The 21,589-nt window shown below is 42.4% G+C and overlaps 1 protein-coding gene across 6 annotated transcripts in view; it reads left to right on the top strand.

Annotated features, from left to right (window-relative positions):
• Positions 1-21,589, top strand: part of slc25a21 (solute carrier family 25 member 21) — a 276,710-nt gene that overhangs the window by 242,296 nt on the left and 12,825 nt on the right. For all 6 annotated transcript variants that reach the window (XM_036954590.1, XM_036954588.1, XM_021573850.2 and 3 more), the window contains 2 exons: positions 16,409-16,475; positions 19,583-19,642. In XM_036954590.1, the coding sequence (XP_036810485.1) occupies positions 16,409-16,475; positions 19,583-19,642 (127 nt within the window). The remainder of the gene's footprint in view (positions 1-16,408; positions 16,476-19,582; positions 19,643-21,589) is intronic.

Below are 21,589 nucleotides of genomic sequence, written 5' to 3'. Positions count from 1 at the left end.
GTCTCTCTCTCTCTCTCTCTTTCTCTGGTAAAAGTGTCTCTCTCTCTCTTTCTCTCTCTGGTAAACGTGTCTCTCTCGCTCTTTCTCTCTCTCTCTTTCTCTCTCTTTCTCTGGTAAGTGTCTCTCTTTCTCTTTCTCTGGTAAAAGTCTCTCTCTCGCTCTTTCTCTGGTAAAAGTGTCTCTCTCTTTCTCTCTTTCTCTGGTGAAAGTGTTTTTCTCTCTCTCTCTCTCTCTTTCTCTGGTAAAAGTGTCTCTCTCGCTCTTTCTCTCTTTCTCTGGTAAAAGTGTCTCTCTCTCTCTTTCTCTCTTTCTCTGGTAAAAGTGTCTCTCTCTCTCTCTTTCTCTGGTAAAAGTGTCTCTCTCGCTCTTTCTCTCTTTCTCTGGTAAAAGTGTCTCTCTCTCTCTTTCTCTGGTAAAAGTGTCTCTCTCACTCTTTCTCTCTCTCTCTCTCTCTTTCTCTGGTAAAAGTGTCTCTCTCGCTCTTTCTTTCTCTCTCTCTCTTTCTCTGGTAAAAGTGTCTCTCTCTTTCTCTGATGAAAGTGTTTTTCTCTCTCTCTTTCTCTGGTGAAAGTGTTTTTCTCCCTCTCTTTCTCTCTTTCTCTGGTGAAAGTGTTTTTCTCCCTCCCTCTGGTCCTGTGACAGGTCCGTGAGACAGAGACAGTGCACAGAGCCAGGTGAAAGTGTGTGCCACTCAGCCTGTTTATGGACAGACGACAGCTTTATTGTGGATATAAAATTGATGTGTGAGCGTGTGTGTGTGTGTGTGTGAGCGTGTGTGTGCCAAGAGGCTGCCTGGTGACAGTTGGGGAACTTCTTTGCTGGCTAACAGCCCACAAACCCTGCTACTGTGCGTGCGTGCGTGTGTGTGTCAGATAAATTCCAATCAAATTTGTATTTGTCACATGCTCCAAATACAACAGGTGCAGACCTGACAATGAAATGCTTACTTACAAGCCCTTAACCAACGATGCAATTTTAAGAAAAATAAGAGTTGAGAAAATATTTGCTAAATATACTCAAGTTTAAAAAGTAACACAATAAAATAACAATAACGAGGCTATACACAGGGGGTACCGGTACTGAGTCAATGTGCGGGGTTACAGGTTATTCGAGGTGATATGTACACATTTGTACGGGAGAAGTGACTATGCATAGATAATAAACAGCAAGTAGCAGCAGTCACTACAAAATAGTCCGGGTTTAGTCCCCGGCTCTTTAGCTTAGTGATGAGCTTTGAGGCCACTATGGTGTGTGCGCTCACGCTCGTGTGCATGCATGTGTGTGGGTGTGTGTGTGTGTGAGTATGTGTCTGTATTAGTATTTATTTATACTTCACTTTATCGACTTGTAAATAACCATTTGATGACATATCACATTTCATATTACATACCATTACTGCTAGTTTTACTCCTACTTTTATACTTATAAATATGTGTTTACTACTCACCTTATTGTGTTACTGTTGTTACTTTTGTGCTCTATGTTCTGATATTTCACCGTTGAGAGGCAGCTTGCAGGTAGGCATGTCATTATATATTGCACCATTTACACCCCCACTGTATCCTGTGTAGAGGTTTTATAAACTTGGATTTTGATGGCATTTTTTATTTGATTTGATTTGATTTTTACAGAAAGGATTCTTGGCATTTCAGGAGACAGGGGTGTAAAAAGGGACTGCACCAGTGCTGTGTCCCCAGATGTACTGCTGAGAAATGGCATCCCATTGAGCAGGGAACACACCTGCTGGGCATAACGAGATGCAGTTCAGTCATTACAGAAAACAGGCCTTCAAGTTGGTGGTTGAAGATATTACTGGTGTACTGGGTATTTGGTGGCATTGATGCAGAGAGAATCTGCCTCTCAGCCAGCTAGGAGTGACGCGGAAAAAAACAACATGCAATTAAGATGACTTATTGCCAGCATCCAGTCCCACACCCCTACCCGCATCAGTCAGCCTGTTGTCCTCGGCTCCGGTACATGCTACTCCACCACATTGGCCTCTGTCAACCTGATGTTCCTCAGTCAACCTGCTATCCTCTGCTCCTTACAGGCTTGGCATTCTAGGCCTATTCTGATGGAACCAGTGATCAGTCTATCTGCATTTTCAGCTAAATACAGTTGAAGTCGGAAGTTTACATACATCTTAGCCAAATACATTTAAACTCAGTTTTTCACAATTCCTGACATTTAATCCTTGTAAAAAAATTCCCCGTCTTAGGTCAGTTAGGATCACCACTTTATTTTAAGAATATGAAATGTCAGACTAATAGTAGAGAATTATTTATTTCAGCTTTAATTTCTTTCATCACATTCCGAGTGGGTCAGAAGTTTACATGCACTCAATTAGTATTTGGTAGCATTGCCTTTAAATTATTTAACTTGGGTCAAACGTTTCGGGTAGCCTTCCACAAGCTTCCCACAATAAGTTGGCTGAATTTTGGCCGATTCCCCCTGACAGAGCTGGTGTAACTGAGTCAGGTTTGTAGGCCTCTTTGCTCGCACACGCTTTTTCAGTTCTGCCCACAAATGTTCTATAGGATTGAGGTCAGGGCTTTGTGATGGTCACTCCAATAGCTTGACTTTGTTGTCCTTAATTAAGCCATTTTGCCACAACTTTGGAAGTATGCTTGGGGTCATTGTCCATTTGGAAGACCCATTTGTGACCAAGCTTTAACTTCCTGACTGATGTCTTGAGATGTTGCTTCAATATGTCCACATAATTGTCTTTCCTCATGATGCCATCTATTTTGTGAAGTGCACTGGTCCCTCCTTCAGCAAAGCACCCCCACAATATGATGCTTCCACCCCTGAGCTTCACGGTTGGGATGGTGTTCTTCGGCTTTCCTTCAAACATAACGATGGTCATTATGGCCAAACAGTTCTATTTTTGTTTCACCAGACCAGAGGACATTTCTCCAAAAAGTACGATCTTTGTTTGCAATTGCAAACCGTGGTCTGGCTTTTTTATGGCAGTTATGGAGCAGTGGCTTATTCCTTGCTGAGCGGCCTTTCAGGTTATGTCGATATAGGACTCATTTTACTGTGGATATAAATACTTTTCTACCTGTTTCCTCCAGCATCTTCACAAGGTCCTTTGCTATTGTTCTGGGATTGATTTGCACTTTTCGCACCAAAGTACGTTCATCTCTAGGAGACAGAACGTGTCTCCTTCCTGAGCAGTATGACGACTCCGTGGTCTCATGGTGTTTATACTTGCATACCATTGTTTGTACAGATGAACGTGGTACCTCCAGGCATTTGGAAATTGCTCCCAAGGATGAACCAAACTTGTGGAAGTCTACAAAAAAAATTCTGAGTTCTTGGCTGATTTCTTTTGATTTTCCCATGATGTCAAGCAAAGAGTCTGTGAGTTTGAAGGTTTGCCTTGAAATGCATCCATAGGAACACCTCTAATTGACTCAAATGATGTCAATTAGCTTATCAGAAGCTTCTAAAGCCATGACATGTATGTAAACTTCTGACCCACTGGAATTGTGACACAGTGAATTATAAGTTAAATAATTTGTCTGTAAACAATTGTTGGAAAAATGACTTGTGTCATGCACAAAGTAGATGTCCTAACCGACTTGCCTGTGGAGTGGTTGAAAAACGAGTTTTAATGACTCCAACCTAAGTGTATGTAAACTTCCGACTTCAATTAATTACGTAAATATAATTATTTGTGTTTAATTGTTTCTCCCTCTGTGGTGTTTAACTGTATTACTCTTTTTCAAGCTTATACAGCCTCATTTTTCATTGATTTAGGCAGTAGCGGTGCGTGTGTAAAATCACTGGGGAAGCCAAGCCTGATTTTTTTTCCGTATTACAACCTATGTGTTGTGATAATTGCGTTGTTTGTTCTATAACATGTTAGTTCATATGCCTTGACACTGTGATATATTGGCCTAACACCGTACACAACCCGCCGTCACGTCATCATGCGCAAATAGATTTTTTTCCCACACCAAATGTGATCACGACACGCAGGTTAATATATCAAAACAAACTGAACCAATTATATTAATTTGGGGACAGGTCGAAAAGCATTAAACATTTATGGCAATTTAGCTAGCTAACTATTTTGTCCTGGGATATAAATGTTGAGTTGCTATTTTACCTGAAATACACAAGGTCCTCTACTCCGACAATTAATCCACACATAAAACGGTTAACCGAACCGTTTCTAGTCATATCTCCTCCTTCCAGGCTTTTTCTTCTTTGGACTTTAAATTGCGATTGGCATCTAACTGTCATAGTTACCACAACGACCGACCAAACTCAGTACATATTTCAATCACCCACGTGGGTATAACCAATGAGGAGATGGCACGTGTGTATCTGCTTCTATAAACCAATGAGGAGATGGGAGAGGCAGGACTTGCATCGTGTTCAGCGCCACAAATAGAAGTGACTTCTATTTTAGCCCTTGGCAACGCAGATGCTCATTGGTGCTAGAGCAGTGTGGGTGCAATAATTGAATAACATGTATGTTTAAATTTATTTTGCAGCGCTCGCATTGTGGTCAGCATGGAAGGCAGAATAAATTCAACCACACCTTTATTTCATCACTAAAAGATACCAAAAACGATTTAGTCCATTCAACGTGAACTAAATATGATGTGGCGGTCCATGGCACTGATTTCTGTGGGTGGGTGCAAGTATAAAAAACATGTTGACTCACCCTACTTGTAGAGAAATGCCAATGCCGTTCTTCTCTCTTTCATGTTGACGAAACGGTCTATGATTCTGTCATACACGTTTTTAGTTTTTGTTGTCTTAGTCTACCTGGCTAAAATGCTTGCTCTCTAGCCTAACTTCCTTTCATGGGCAACGATGTGCCAGGCCAGCTAGTTAACATTACATCTACATCTAGCTACTTATTGAACTTCCATCCTCTCAGGCCAGGGGCACAACAATGTACAAATTAATGATTGGATCAGAATCACCGTTATAATAATTTACCATTACGGAGAATTAAGTAAAACCACAAGCTAACTAGCCACCGGAGGACAACGACACAACGAGATGCAACAATGACGTTGGGCTTCTACGGTGATGTGATTGGTGTGAAGCCAAATCCAAACAGGCTTCCCTTGACACTTTTTTCTTTGGTGCCGAATGCTCTAATTACATTTTGATGAAATTAATGTCAGTATTTGAGTGCTCCCTTTGAATGCTCCCTTGTATAAACTATTGCGTTTTCTTGTGTCCCGTGTGCATATTTAAAACTCGTGTTGGGTCCACTGATTTCAAACAATTGGAGTATATTTCTGGTTCTTCCTCCAATTCTCTGTCTTCTATTATTTCCTTGATTAACAATCAAAACAACTTAGCGAACAGTTACTGTTTCCATTTAAACCTGATCTTATATCAATAGATGAAGCCCTTCCTCTTAATTGGGACAAACAACATGTATTCTCCTGTGGTGTATTGGTTCACACATTTACCCTTCTAAGTTTAAATCCTGACATGGGTGAGGGGTTTTGACAAAAAGAGACAGATCTTATATTCAAAGTGATGGATGCTGATGACAGATTTACAGGGTGAGAGGAGTGAGGATAGTCGGAAGAAGCCTGATGGTTTTCTGCGAACAGATTTTGACGGTAAAAGAATCCAAAGCTAAATACAGCAACCCGTGTCATGATTGGATGTCGGCTCCGGCGAGTCTGACATTTTTTGGGTTGAAAATGACCCCCCCCCCCCCCAATTCTCTACAATTATGAATTATTGGTTGCGCAACCTCGATCGATGAGCTATAGGTTTAGCCTAGTGGTTAGCGAGTTGGGGCGGTAACCCGAAAGGTCGCTAGGTCGAATCCCCGAGCCGACAAGGTGAAAAATCTGCCCACGTGCCCTTGAGCATGGCACTTACCCATAATTGCTCTAGGGTCTGCATTGATAATAACAGACCCTGGCCGTGACCACACTCTCCGAGGGTGTCTCAGGGAGATATGAAAAAGAAAAAAAAAACATTTCCAATTCACACGTGTGTTAATACACTTCTGCATGTGTGAAATACGACAAATATAAGCACCAATCAAATTATTGTTGTCTTTATTTTTGGTCTCCTTTTTCTCTTCTCTTCTTTGACAGCAGCTTTTCTCTCTTCTCTATGGGAAAATAGTCTGTGGGGTCTTCAATAATACTCTGTAACTGTTACAGTATTTATATAGAGTATAGAGTATATTACAGTATTTCATGTGCTTATCTTCAGCAGCAGCATATTATCCCCATGTAAAGCAGCTCTTCTCTCTCTCTCCTCTATAGACCAATTATCAGTGTTAGTATATGTTAGCTGAGTCTGTAATCACTCTCCAGTAGCTAGTACCAAGATCATCTCCAGACTTAACCACTTAGTTATAATTTATACAAATACTACCAGGGCTCCACTGTTGTGGAATTATTATTAAAAATAAACGTCTCTTGTCGGTTCAGGCCAGTACTGAGCTAACACCGAGTTAACACTCTGTCTCTCTGTCTGTCAGTCTCAGGCTGTGGAGGAGTAACTTGAAACCCTCAGCACCAGCTTGGCAGTTAAGCTGAAAAAGGAAAGCAAAGAAATGAAAGTCTTCCCATCTGTAACTTAGTTCCCAAAACACTTCCTTGGTTTTGATATTGATAGTGGAGGAATAAAGGATGTTGTAAAGAGAAAAGGGAAGTTGCACATTACAGGTATCACTTTTAGCGTAGAAATACTGTAGCTACATTTACTAAGTGATTACTGGGTTAAATCAAGTTTTTTTTAATGAAGTAATTGTCCGTTTCCGTAAAAATGTTTATCTGTTCCCTGTGTGTGTGTGTGTGTGTGTGTGTGTGTGTGTGTGTGTGTGTGTGTGTGTGTGTGTGTGTGTGTGTGTGTGTGTGTGTGTGTATAACTGTATATGCAAGTGGTTGTGACTGGTACGGCTGTGTGAAATGCCTCCGCGGCACTCATCTTGCTGCGTTGTGTGGCGCCACGTCGTTCGGCTGAGTGCGGGAGCGGGGAGCATGCTTCATTCATCTGCTAAGTGGTTGTGTCTGGAGCCGAACAACAACAAAAAAACAGCCAGTATATTTTCAGCCTTCACGTTATAACAGCCTCTCTCTCTCTCTCTCAGACAGTATATTTTCAGCCTTCACGTTATAACAGCCTCTCTCTCTCTCTCAGACAGTATATTTTCAGCCTTCACGTTATAACAGCCTCTCTCTCTCTCTCTCAGACAGTATATTCTCAGCCTTCCGATTCAAACAGCCTTTCAACCAGCCAGCCAGTATATTCTCAGCCCGCCCCTCTCTCCGTTAGCCACTATTATTATCAGCCCCCAGCTAGATTCATAGCTGCGTCACCCTGCATTAGGGGCTTTTTAAAGTCCTGTGGGTTAACCACCTCCAGAAGCCCTGATATCCTCCTCCTCACTCCCCTCAGGTTGCCCGGCAGAACCAAATCACCTTCCTGCTTCTCTACTCTACCTCCTCCTCTTCTTCATTTACTTTAGTTGGGCTTGATTGAACTTGCCAGGCGCAATCAACCCCCCCCCCCCAAAAAAAAAAAAAAATCCCAAATCATGTAAACTGCACACATCGGGGGCAATCCAGGCAGTCTCAAACCAAACACTCCACGTATTTGTAACATTTCAAATAGTAGTTGAACCCAGGTCTATGCAATTCAGTAGTTTCATATGAACAGTCGGTGTGTTTAGTGGTTGTGTCCGATTTAGTTGTTGATGACCTCTAGAAGAACAGTGTTTTTGTGACGTAACCTGACCGGCGTGCCTTGAGTCCTATTTGTGCTCCCTTGGGTTTCTCTTCCAGGCAATGTCAAGGTTACAACAGTCACTGGGGAAACAGCAATATTTGCAGATGAAGCATGCAGGTTGTTTACTGGTTGTTGAAGAGGGAGAGAATGTCCTGCTTGTGACCCCTCCTATTTCTCATGGTACAGCAGGTGTGAGACCGAACCAGAGCAACATTGGCCTAATCAACACATGATTCAAGGGTCTCTCAACCACAAATACTGGTTGTTGTCGACAAGATTTATCGTATTGCCATATTTCAATTGAATTCATTAGCGCCCTTATCTTGTTAATCTCGTCTTGTTTGTCATCTTACGGCTCAATTACCTGATTTGACTTGTTTCTCGCTTTGTGTTGTCATTTTGAGCATTTTAAACAGATGGATGCTATGGGTTTAGGAAGGTTAAGTTTTATGAAAATCTAAGACTAACCACTGACTATGTACGCTCTCTGTCACACACACACACACACACACACACACACACACACACACACACTGGCCAGCTGGGCCCACAGTAGCCTCCGTAGCCGTGGGAGAACATTTGTTTAGGAAAGCCAAAAAGGGACTTAGTGTGTATTTTACATTTAAAATCAAATCAGGATTCAAATGAACCTCGGTCACATAAGCTCTGAGTTTGTCTGTAACAAATGTCAGTCCTCCTTTCTCACCTGGTGGCTATGTCGACTGACCACACCCGGGAAATCTGTGGTTGACATTTGCATGGACAAACAAGACACCAGACCAGGATCTTCCGTCCTTCTGTCTATGTGAAACAATTGGTAACATTTTACTACGGATGACAAGTGCAATCCTTTATTATGGGGCTTTACACGGCTTTGTGAGACTTGTCACGGGCATGTTTCCCTCCCTCCTAATGTCGTATTGTCATCTCGTAATGATCCGGACTAAATAACCGCCATTTTGAGCAGTTCCAAAGTTATTAAGCTTCGTACCTGTCGGTTTTAAGTGTTGCCAAACAACCCTACTAAAACAGTCATCCATTTTGACCCCGATTTATAAGAGGGAGAGGATACAGCCTACAGAATGTGTATGTCTTAGAGTGTATGGGTGTATGGATACAGAACACGTGTATGCGTGTGGACAGGGGGGGACAGGGTGGTGTAGCCAGCGTGACTGATGGTATAGGAACCCCTGCTTCTCTATTGTGGAAACACGCCTCGGAAGACAACCCTCAGAGATGTTATCGGTTTTTTTTGGGCTACAGGTGTCAATGTTATGGTTTCAGAAACTAGAGATTTAGCTAGTGATAGTACCCCTAGAGCAGAACAGGGCAGTCTACTTTGTCTGTCACACTGAACCACAGCTCATTCTGAAAACACACACATTCAAATGAGCGAGGGGGGGGGGGGGCACACACACTCTATTCCATCAACACCTGAGGTTTTATTAAAGACTATCCCGCCTAGTAATCAGGCAGTATCATAGAGGTCATAACATCATGGTTGGTACAGGTGATGGTAACTGTACTTCCTCTAGTTGTTTATGCAGGTTTCACACCAACTACTGTCTCACGCGTAATGATCATACATGCCTTAGAGCTATTGAAAGACAATGGCGGTCCTTCAGCAATGCAAATGTGCACGTGGTTTATCAACTTCAAGTCATCAAGACGGGCAAATGTGGCTGACTGTCACAAAAGGATTGCAGAAGTTGATATCTTCTGTGGAACTTTCGTTTCCATTCCAATAAACAAATTTCACTGCAAACCTCAGATAGGACGAATGTTACAATAGTGAGTCTGAGTGGAGTGTCTGTTTGAATGAATAGGGTTTATCATCCCAGCAATTAAATAGGTAAGATTGGCATCCAGTGCAGCATTGTGACAAAGACTGGTGTCAGGTTCACGTTTATATAACTAGATTGCACGGTTTATTTGCTTATCAGACAACTGACTGAGGTCACTTTTAGCGTACCTAAACCAGCACTTCATTTTAGGAAGCAACTCTATATATTGTTATCCCTAAAGAGGACAATAATACTACATTTCACTTAAAAAGCCAATCCGCTGTTGAAACAATAACAAACTGGTGAAAAGCTGAGGGATGGGGATGGAGAAATGTAACCACTCTCAAATTCATAAACTGAGCTATGGATGCCAGGACTGAACGTTCACGATATCACAATTATCTTTTTAACTGTGTTTTGAGGCTAAACAGTGTTTGTTTACATTTACAATGTTTACAGACATTGGAGTAAAACAAGCTTATATTTTGGGTTCTGGTGTGACAGTTGAACTAAGCTCGTGGGAGGCATTTATACGGTCTATTCTTCAAGAATCAATGTATACGTATCATTAATTTATAAGTCAAAAAAATGGATGTAGCAACTCCAGATTGTCCCTTTTTAAGGTTGATTTGAGAAAATAATGTTTGTTTTCACATTTACTGATGATTTCCACAAATAAATGTTTAGTCGTAAATTAAATAGGGGTTTGTTCTCCACCCACTTCATCTTATGAATAAAGACACTTCCAAGAAAAATAAGCTAATTAACTATGAAAATGTCATTGGGGCCCAATTGGTTCAAAATATCAGAATATTCCAAATAAACATTAAGTGATTTCCCTTAAAGTGAAACTGGCAGCGTTTTAGCAACATGATATCTTAATCAAATCTGTTTCATATACACCCCCAGACAGAATGTGACACCTACTTTTTCATTTTCTGAGAACACTTAGATATGGTTGATTTCACGTTTGCATAAATTCATAGAATGTTTGGATTGACGTAGGTAGCTAGCTAACATTAGGTTATGTGTTTTTAGCTTGCCAAATAAATAAATAACTACAGAAATGGATACGCTAGCCCGGGGGTGTAAAACTCTGTCAGCTCATGGGCCTTATTGAAAGAACAATGAATTAGCCGGCCAGACATGTTTTTGTAAAAGAAAACTGCATCTGCGACCCAAACTGGGTATTGTTTTATTTGAAAAAATGTGGCCCTTTATAATGTCCAATTATGTACATGTATATAGTATTTTAACATTACAACAAATTAAGAGAGAAATCATATTTGCCAAGCCTTTGCTGCTATGCTTACAGAATATGCATAATATGTTGCGAACCTAATCAAAAAGTATTTAACAATTCCAAATAACAAAAAACGTAGCTGTACGTTTTAAGGTTTAAACTTATAACATGTTTTTTTTTTTGTTTTTTTTGCACTGCATGGGATCACTGGTGCAGTTGAATGCAGCATTGTTGTATGATGCGCTCAAAATGTCTTGTAGTTGAGTAGCCAGCCTAGGCTACTGCTCAAATACTGCTTTATTAGACCTATATGTTTCTCCTTTGCATGGTGTTTTGTTGTAGCTTATGTTTTTTTGGTTATTCATTGTCAAGCTTTAAAAACCGAAGCCGGACTGCGAACTGTTGCATGTGTCTGTACACTTTCCCTCCACTGCGCGGTTAACGGGACACGCAAAAGCAGCGCAGTTGAAGTTGAATTCACCAATGCAAGCGCATCAGGCTGTAATTTCAGAAAGTAGATGACTCGACTGTTGACTCATTTGTACTCGCTTGTGTGTCCCTCTATTAGCTACGTTATGACTGACGTGTGATCATTTGATTGTATTTTGTTTAATTGCATTTACATACCCAGCCTTTTTTACAGTCATCTGTTTTTCTTCTAAATATTGAGTCAAACTGAAACAGTGGAGTCAGCAAACAATGTATTGGTGAATTATATTAATCATCCATTTAAACGTATCTATCTATTCTGCCAACAATGCCTTTCTATATATATATCACGGAATTTGGAGTCAAATAGAACCTATTTTTAGTCTGTTTCATATCTGCAAAGTAGTTAAAAAGCTGTTAGTTCCACTTTTAAAATAAAGTATTCTAAATCCATCCAGAATCTTCTGATTTGAGAAAAGTTTATTTTCCAGGTGAGATGAGGGCAGTGGAAAGGTAGGACCCTAAATGGCAGGTAATCCAAGAACGAAACAAGGAGACAGCCAGTGCTTCAATAAGTATCAGATATTAAACTTGATACCAGAGGTCTCTTGGAATAATCTAAACCTGTCCCCTAAATGCAAGCAGGTGGGGACCATGTTTACTGTTATACTTAAGGTATAAAGGTTTAGACCTGTTCTACCGGTCTTGATTTGTTTTGAGGCAGTCGGTCAATTTGGAGTGAAAGGGAAGGCCAGTGGGGTGCTTGTGGAGGTTTATACAGTGTTACCTACAGAGTAACAAACACATACCTGGGTTCAAATACTATTTGAAATCTTTCAAATACTTTGAGTGTTCGCTTTGGAATGCCAGGTGGGTAGTGGTTGCACTTTTGGGATGTTTCCATTGGTTATATTTCATTAGGCAAGCTTAATCAAGCACTGGCGGTTTTAGAAACGTTCAGGATGTGGTATACGTTCAAGATGTGGTATACGTTCAGGATGTGGTATACGTTCAGGATGTGGTATACGTTCAGGATGTGGTATACGTTCAGGATGTGGTATACGTTCAAGATGTGGTATACGTTCAGGATGTGGTATACGTTTAGGATGTGGTATACGTTCAGGATGTGGTATACGTTCAGGATGTGGTATACGTTCAGGATGTGGTATACGTTCAGGATGTGGTATACGTTCAAGATGTGGTATACGTTCAGGATGTGGTATACGTTTAGGATGTGGTATACTTTCAGGATGTGGTTGGTATACGTTCAGGATGTGGTATACGTTTAGGATGTGGTATACGTTCAAGATGTGGTATACGTTCAGGATGTGGTATACGTTCAGGATGTGGTATACGTTCAGGATGTGGTATACGTTCAGGATGTGGTATACGTTCAAGATGTGGTATACGTTCAGGATGTGGTATACGTTTAGGATGTGGTATACGTTTAGGATGTGGTATACGTTCAGGATGTGGTATACGTTCAGGATGTGGTATACGTTCAGGATGTGGTATACGTTCAGGATGTGGTATACGTTCAAGATGTGGTATACGTTCAGGATGTGGTATACGTTTAGGATGTGGTATACTTTCAGGATGTGGTTGGTATACGTTCAGGATGTAGTATACGTTTAGGATGTGGTATACGTTCAGGATGTGGTATACGTTCAGGATGTGGTATACGTTCAGGATGTGGTATACGTTCAGGGTGTTGTATACGTTCAGGATGTGGTATACGTTCAGGATGTGGTATACGTTTAGGATGTGGTATACATTCAGGATGTGGTATACGTTTAGGATGTGGTATACGTTCAGGATGTGGTATACGTTCAGGATGTGGTATACGTTCAGGGTGTTGTATACGTTCAGGATGTGGTATACGTTCAGGATGTGGTATACGTTTAGGATGTGGTATACGTTCAGGATGTGGTATACGTTCAGGATGTGGTATACGTTCAGGGTGTTGTATACGTTCAGGATGTGGTATACGTTCAGGATGTGGTATACGTTTAGGATGTGGTATACGTTCAGGATGTGGTATACGTTCAGGATGTGGTATACGTTCAGGATGTGGTATACGTTCAGGGTGTTGTATACGTTCAGGATGTGGTATACGTTCAGGATGTGGTATACGTTCAGGATGTGGTATACGTTCAGGATGTGGTATACAGAAATAGGTAACATACGAGTCATTCCATGTCATTTTAGAAGGCCACTTCACACAGATTGTTCTGAAATCGTTTATGTAGGTAGAAACAGCTAAGATTAGCATTCCTGAAACATTATTTTGTTGAAATTTAATATGATCTCTGTGAAATTAAGCTCATTTGATTGCACCCAAATTAGCAATTTTTTATTGAAAGTATTGTTTTTTTATCGGATTCCTCATGTCTTACTCATTATTAGGAAGAATGATGGTCCAAATTGGATATGAAATATCGAAGATTATATGAATCCTATGAATTAAAATAGACCATTTGGGTGCAATCAATTAGCTTAATTTGTCAGAGATCAAATGATATTTCAACAAAAAATAATGTTTCAGGAATGCTACTCTTATCTGTTTCTAACTTGGGAAACGTCTTCAGAACATTCTGAGATGGTGGGTGTCCATACTCCTTCTTGTGCTTTTTAGGTGGAGAAGGTTTCCCATACATACATACATACATACATACATACACACATACATACATACATACATACATACATACATACATACATACAGTACATAGGCATGATTGACAGCAGGGTAACATAAGCACAGTTTGGACCACTATCCACCAGTATATTCCACCTTAAAGAGCAATAATAGCCATTGGCAGGTCAAGGTAAGATAAAGGTGGTGACGAGATGTACATCTTGTACACTAATAGTTGTACTAGTTCCCATCCTGACAGACACCTCGTTAAGTTCGCTGATGACACAGCCTTCCTTGATCAGCCTTGTTGCATGTTGACGAGGACAAACATGGCCTAAATGGCTTTGTAGAGCCGGTGTGACGAATCACACTTGGTCCTCAATACCAACAAGACCAAAGGGATGTTCGTAGACTTCAGGATGCGTACAACACCTACCTCTGCAACATCTATCAGAGGACAGAACATAGAGATGGTAGAGGAATAGAGATATCTGGGTGTCGTCTTGGACAATGAGCTTCAGTGGAGTAAATGTACAGACCTGATCTACAGCCAAGAGCCAACAGAGACTGTACTTTCTCAAAAAGCTGGAATCTTTTCATGTTAATACTGTACTATACTGACTCTGTTTTACAAATCTTTCACTGAGAGTATTTGAACTTTTTGTATTGTTTGTTGGTTTGGCAATGCCACTGTCAGACAGAGAAATATGCTGAGAATTATCACCACAGCAAGCAAGGTACTTGGAGTCAAACAGACAGGCCTGGATGAGATCTTTAAGGTCAGGGCCCTCCCCCAAGGTACTTGGAGTCAAACAGACAGGCCTGGATGAGATCTTTAAGGTCAGGGCCCTCCGCAAGGCTCACAAAATCAGTTTAGACCTAAGTCACCCCCTGTACCCGGACTTTTAACGAATCCCCTCTGGGCGCAGGTATAGTGCACCCCTCGGCAGGAAAAACTGAACTAGACAATCATTTGTGCCAGGTGTGTTATCCCTCCTAAACAGCTCAGGCTAATGTTCCTATCCACCCAGTAAGGCCAGCAGGCTAATGTTCCTATCCACCCAGTAAGGCCAGCAGGCTAATGTTCCTATCCACCCAGTAAGGCCAGCAGGCTAATGTTCCTATCAACCCAGTAAGACCAGCAGGCTAATGTTCCTATAGACTCAGTAAGGCCAGCAGGCTAATGTTCCTATCCACCCAGTAAGGCCAACAGGCTAATGTTCCTATCAACCCAGTAAGACCAGCAGGCTAATGTTCCTATCCACCCAGTAAGGCCAGCAGGCTAATGTTCCTATCCACCCAGTAAGACCAGCAGGCTAAGGTTCCTATCCACCCAGTAAGGCCAGCAGGCTAATGTTCCTATCCACCCAGTAAGGCCAGCAGGCTAATGTTCCTATCCACCCAGTAAGGCCAGCAGGCTAATGTTCCTATCCACCCAGTAAGGCCAGCAGGCTAATGTTCCTATCCACCCAGTAAGACCAGCAGGCTAATATTCCTATCCACCCAGTAAGGCCAGCAGGCTAATGTTCCTATCCACCCAGTAAGGCCAGCAGGCTAATGTTCCTATCCACCCAGTAAGACCAGCAGGCTAATGTTCCTATCCACCCAGTAAGGCCAGCAGGCTAATATTCCTATCCACCCAGTAAGGCCAGCAGGCTAATATTCCTATCCACCCAGTAAGGCCAGCAGGCTAATGTTCCTATAGACTCAGTAAGGCCAGCAGGCTAATATTCCTATCCACCCAGTAAGGCCAGCAGGCTAATATTCCTATCCACTCAGTAAGGCCAGCAGGCTAATGTTCCTTTCCACCCAGTAAGGCCAGCAGGCTAATATTCCTATCCACTCAGTAAGGCCAGCAGGCTAATGTTCCTTTCCACCCAGTAAGGCCAGCAGGCTAATATTCCTATCCACTCAGTAAGGCCAGCAGGCTAATGTTCCTTTCCACCCAGTAAGGCCAGCAGGCTAATGTTCCTTTCCACCCAGTAAGGCCAGCAGGCTAATGTTCCTTTCCACCCAGTAAGGCCAGCAGGCTAATGTTCCTTTCCACCCAGTAAGGCCAGCAGGCTAATGTTCCTTTCCACCCAGTAAGGCCAGCAGGCTAATGTTCCTTTCCACCCAGTAAGGCCAGCAGGCTAATGTTCCTTTCCACCCAGTAAGGCCAGCAGGCTAATGTTCCTTTCCACCCAGTAAGGCCAGCAGGCTAATGTTCCTTTCCACCCAGTAAGGCCAGCAGGCTAATGTTCCTTTCCACCCAGTAAGGCCAGCAGGCTAATGTTCCTTTCCACCCAGTAAGGCCAGCAGGCTAATGTTCCTTTCCACCCAGTAAGGCCAGCAGGCTAATGTTCCTATCCACTCAGTAAGGCCAGCAGGCTAATGTTCCTTTCCACCCAGTAAGGCCAGCAGGCTAATGTTCCTATCCACTCAGTAAGGCCAGCAGGCTAATGTTCCTTTCCACCCAGTAAGGCCAGCAGGCTAGTCTCTTTTTATTGGTATGTAACTGTTATGAAAGTTGTATTGTCAAGTTGTACTAGTTGTCATGTTGTGTCATGTCTAATGCTCATTTTATTATTCTCTCGACAGTATATATGGCTTCTATAAGGGGATCCTCCCTCCAATCCTGGCTGAGACCCCAAAGAGAGCAGTTAAGGTAAGGCACAGGAAGTGCGACGCTGTTCACCACGTGCATGGTTCGACGCGTCAGGTGGCGTCACCCCTACGCAATGCTCGTCCCTCAGTGCAGGTGGAATCGCCGCGGTATCTGACGTAAGACAACGCAACACATGCCCACTAGAGCTGTGGGTGAATCACCTGTGTGACAACCCAGTAGGTTGTGTTCGTTAGGGCCCATCATAGCAAAACTTTTTGCAATGGACCACCAAAATGAGGGCTTGTTATTGGACATGTTCAAATAGTACCTCCCTGTTTCACTCCATTTCCGAGTGTCTTCTTCCATTTCATGCTGAACACACCCCGGCTGGAGTTCCACACTTCTACTGTGTGAAAGTCTTCCCCAAGCGTGCTCGCTACTGCTGACATCCAGGGAACACAGCACACACAACCTCCTCTGGGTCACTAGTTCTGGTATCTGCTGCTGCTGCGTTTGCCGCTGGGAATAGTAAAGTGTTGTGATGGTGAGACACGTGCACAACAAACAGACGCAGCAGCGCCTCTCTCTGTCAGTGCCACGGTTGTGTTCATTAGGCACCAAATGGAAGAAAACGGATGGAACCGGGAGGGACTACACCTGAATTGACCAATAAGAAATAAATATGGTTGTTTTTCCGTTGTAAAGCATTTTACCTACCTCCCCCTCCTCTTGTAATGACGTGTGCGTGAGTGTGTGCGTGCGTAAATACTCTCATCGAGGAGACGGACGAATCACTTACCGAGCTAGAGCTGGCTGTGCGATTGTAGGGGGAAATTCATGTGAATTATAGGAAAGATTCACCCATTTTTTTAAAATGTTATATCGTTTTTGTACATCTCAAATGATGCAAAACTCATCATACCGGCAGTATATCTGCCTGCTTGAATTGCGTCTAGTTCAGATACACATAAAACTAAAACAAATGACTCCGGGAATAGATAGAACGTCACTCAGAGATGCACAAAAACAACATAACATTCAACTTGGGTCAATCGTTCCTTTAAACAGCAGATGAAATGGCCTCTGCGGGGCCTTTTGCCCTGACCTCAGATAAACACATCTACTGATTTGTCGCCAGGCCGACGCTCCTGTTTCGTTGTACATGTAATACAGGAAAGAGATAGGAAGTGACTCTATTTTGTGACTCTATTATTGGTTCAAATCTTGTTCAAAAGTATACGGTGCCTTCAGAAAGTATTCACACCCCTGGACTTTTCCCACATTTTGTTGTGTTACAGCCTGAATTTTAAATTGAGATGTATTTATTTTTGTCACTAGCTTACACAAAAATACCCCATCATGTCAAAGTGGAATAGTGTTTTTCCAAAAAATGTTTTACAAATTAATAGAAAATGAAAAGCTGAAATGTCTTGAGTCAATAAGTATCCAAACCCTTTTCTATGGCAAGCCTAAATGCGTTCAGGAGTAAAGATTTGTTGAACAATTCCCATAACAAGTTGCATGGACTCTGTGTGCAGTAATAGCGTTTAACGTGATGTTTGAATGACTACCTCATCTCTGTACCCCAAACATACAATTATCTGTAAGGCCCCTCAGTCGAGCAGTGAATTTCAAACACAGATTCAACCACAAAGACCAGGGAGGTTTTACAATGCCTTGCATAGAAGGGATTGGGTAAAGATAAAATAATTAAATGTATCACTAGCCACTTTAAACAATGCCACTTTATATAATGTTCTCATACCCTACATTACTCATCTCATATGTATATACTGTACTCTATACCATCTACTGCATCTTGCCTATGCCGTTCGGCCATCACTCATTTAATTATTTGTATGTACACATTCGTATTCATTCCTTTACACTTGTGTGTATAAGGTAGTTGTTGTGAAATTGTTAGGTTATATTACTTGTTAGATATTACTGCATGGTCGGAACTAGAAGCACAAGCATTTCGCTACACTCGCATTAACACCTGCTGTATGTGACAAATACATTTGATTTGATAAGCAGACAGTGAATATCCCTTTTGAGCATGGTGAAGTTATTAATTACACTTTGGATGGTGTATCAATACACCCAGTCACTGCAAAGATACAAGCGTCCTTCTGAACTCAGTTACCGGAGAGGAAGGAAACCCCTCAATGGTGACTTTAAAACAGCTAGAGTTTAATGGCTGTTATAGGAGAAAACTGTAGTTACTACACAATACTAACCTAATTCACAGAGTGAAAATGAAGTCTGTACAGAATACAAATATTCCAAAACATGCATCCTGTTTGCAACAAGGCACTAAAGTAATATATAAAAAAATGTGGCAAAGCAATTCACTTCTTGTCCTGAATACAACGTTTTATGTTTGGGGCAAATCCAATATGACACATTACTGAGTACCACTCTCCATATTTTCAAGCATAGTGGTGGTTGCATCATGTTATGGGTATGCTTGTAATTATTAAGGTCTGGGGAGTTTTTCAGGATAAAAAAAGAAACGGAATGGAGCTAAGCACAGGCAAAATCCTAGAGGAAAACCTGGTTCAGTCTACTTTCCACCAGACACTGGGAGATTTATTCACGTTTTCAGACAATATCCTAAAACACAAGGCCAAATCTACACTGGAGTTGCTTACCAAGAAGACAGTGAATGTCCTGAGTGGCCGAGTTACAGTTTTTAATTAAATCTACTTTAAAATTTATGACAATACCTGAAAATGGTTGACTAGCAATGATCAACAACAAATTTGTTGATAATTTTGAAAATAATAATGGGCAAATGTTGCACAACCCAGGTGTGGTAAGCTCTTCGAGACTTACCCAGAAAGAGTCACAGCTGTAATCACTGCCAAAGGTGCTTCTACAAAGTATTGACTCAGGGTTGTGAATACTAATGTAAATGAGATGGTGTATTTTCAATAAGTTTGCAAAAATGTTTTAAAAAATGTTCTCACTTTGTCGTTATGGGTCAAGGGGTATGAATCAAGGGGTATGAATACTTTCTGAAGGCACGGTCTGTGTGCATCATAGTGGGCATACATGTAAGTGCAAGTTTTGTGACCGTTGTGTGTCTTTATGTAATGAGTCTATCTATAACTTCCTCCTCCTGGCTTGGACACCTCCTTTATCTCCATCTCTTCTCTCCGTAGTTCTTCACCTTTGAACAGTACAAGAAGCTGCTGAGTCTCACCGGTCTGCCCGCTGGCCTAGTAAGTTACCCAAACACACACACACAACTATGTGCCGTGATTTTTCACTTCAGATTTTACACACACAAAACAAAAGCACCCAAGTATATCTAACCCCATCACTCAAACCCCGATAGATGGACACCCATTGACTGACCGTCAACATTCTTACCTTGACTAAGATTTTTCTTCTGGCTGACTCTGTGAGTCAGATGTGTAACTGAGACAGAGTCACCTCTACAAGGAATGACCCCGCCTCCCCACCCAGCATCCATTCAGCTGACAGATGTGTGTCAGGTGTGATTTCTGTGTGATGGATGGCCTACCTGTGCCAGCCCGTACCTGTACGCACTTCACAATGAGTAGCCTAGCTGTACCTGATCTGGCACCGCGTAACTACCGCAGCGTGTTTGCATAGCCATCCACTGAGAAATGTTTACCTGTCCCATCAGTCACTCCTCTCCACCTCCTCCACCCCCTTCAGTCTCTGTAAGCGGCCTCCACCTCTCCTCCCTACCTCCCCCTCCTCTCTAAGCCTCCCACAACCAACCCCACCCTCCCCTCTAAGCCTCCCACAACCAACCCCACACTCCCCTCAGGCACTGTGTGGTTCTGTAAAGTAACGTCATTAGTAATGAATTAGTGGGTGGGTGAGGGACGTGTGTGTGGGATGGGGGGGTGTTTTGTGTGCTCGCCCCAGGTCAGGACCCATCCTCACAGACAGATAGACGGACAGACTCAGCCACTTCTTCCTCTCTACCTTCTTATTGCTGCTATTCCTCCCTCCATCATCAATCACACTGAGGCTGTTCAGCTGCATACCCTGAACAGGATGACACACACACACACACATCCACAAACACACATGCTCAAACACACATACAGTACAAAACACACACATACCGTACAAAACACACACACAAGTACAGGGGCATTTGACAGACAGACAGACAGGAGGACAAAACAAGAGGGAGAGTAATGACCTGCAGACTTGTTCCTGACGTTTTCCCATTACGCCTGTCCCAGAGCACGCACACGCATGCAGTACAAGCCACACACACATCGCGCAAAAAAAAAACATGCATACACACACCTGGACCTGCACCTGGACTAGAGGAATACCTATGTCAGAATGGTGTTCATCGAGTTTAGTTCTGCTTTCAATACTATAGTGGCCTCCAAGCTTGTCACTGAGCTCAGGGCCCTGGGTCTGAACCCCTCTCTGTGCAACTGGATCCTAGACGTACTAACGGACTGACGCCAGGTGGTGAGGATAGGCAACATCTCCGCCACGCTGATCCTCAACACGGGGGTCCCACAGGGTTGTGTGCTCTTCCCCCTGGAGGTGTACCTGTGGATGTATTTCAAGGCAAACCTTCAAACTCTGTGCCTCTTTGCTTGACATCATGGGAAAATCAAAAGATATCAGCCAAGACCTCAGAAAACAATGTGTAGACCTCCACAAGTCTGGTTCATCCTTGGGAGCAATTTCCGAACGCCTGAAGGTACCACGTTCATCTGTACAAACAATATTACACAAGTATAAACACCATGGGACCACGCAACTGTCATACCGCTCAGGAAGGAGACCTGTTCTGTCTCCTACAGATAAACGTACTTTGGTGCGAAAAGTGCAAATCAATCCCAGAACAACAGCAAAGGACCTTGTGAAGATGCTGGAGGAAACGGGTACAAAAGTATCTATATCCACAGTAAAACGAGTCCTATCATCGACATAATCTGAAAGTCCGCTCAGCAAGGAAGAAGCCAGTGCTCCAGAACCGCCATAAAAAAGCCAGACTACAGTTTTCAATAGCTCATCCTATTATACCTAATACTGTACATGCACTACATGGCCAGGTATGTGGACACCCCTTCAAATTAGTGGATTCTGCAATTTCAGCCACACCATGTTAGCACAATAACTTCATGAAATGGGTTTCCATGGCCGAGCAGCCGTACACAAGC

This window comes from Oncorhynchus mykiss, chromosome 19, assembly GCF_013265735.2.
Source record: "Oncorhynchus mykiss isolate Arlee chromosome 19, USDA_OmykA_1.1, whole genome shotgun sequence".
In the NCBI taxonomy this organism is placed as follows: Eukaryota; Metazoa; Chordata; class Actinopteri; order Salmoniformes; family Salmonidae; genus Oncorhynchus; species Oncorhynchus mykiss.
This window is presented reverse-complemented; position numbering and strand designations above follow the sequence as displayed.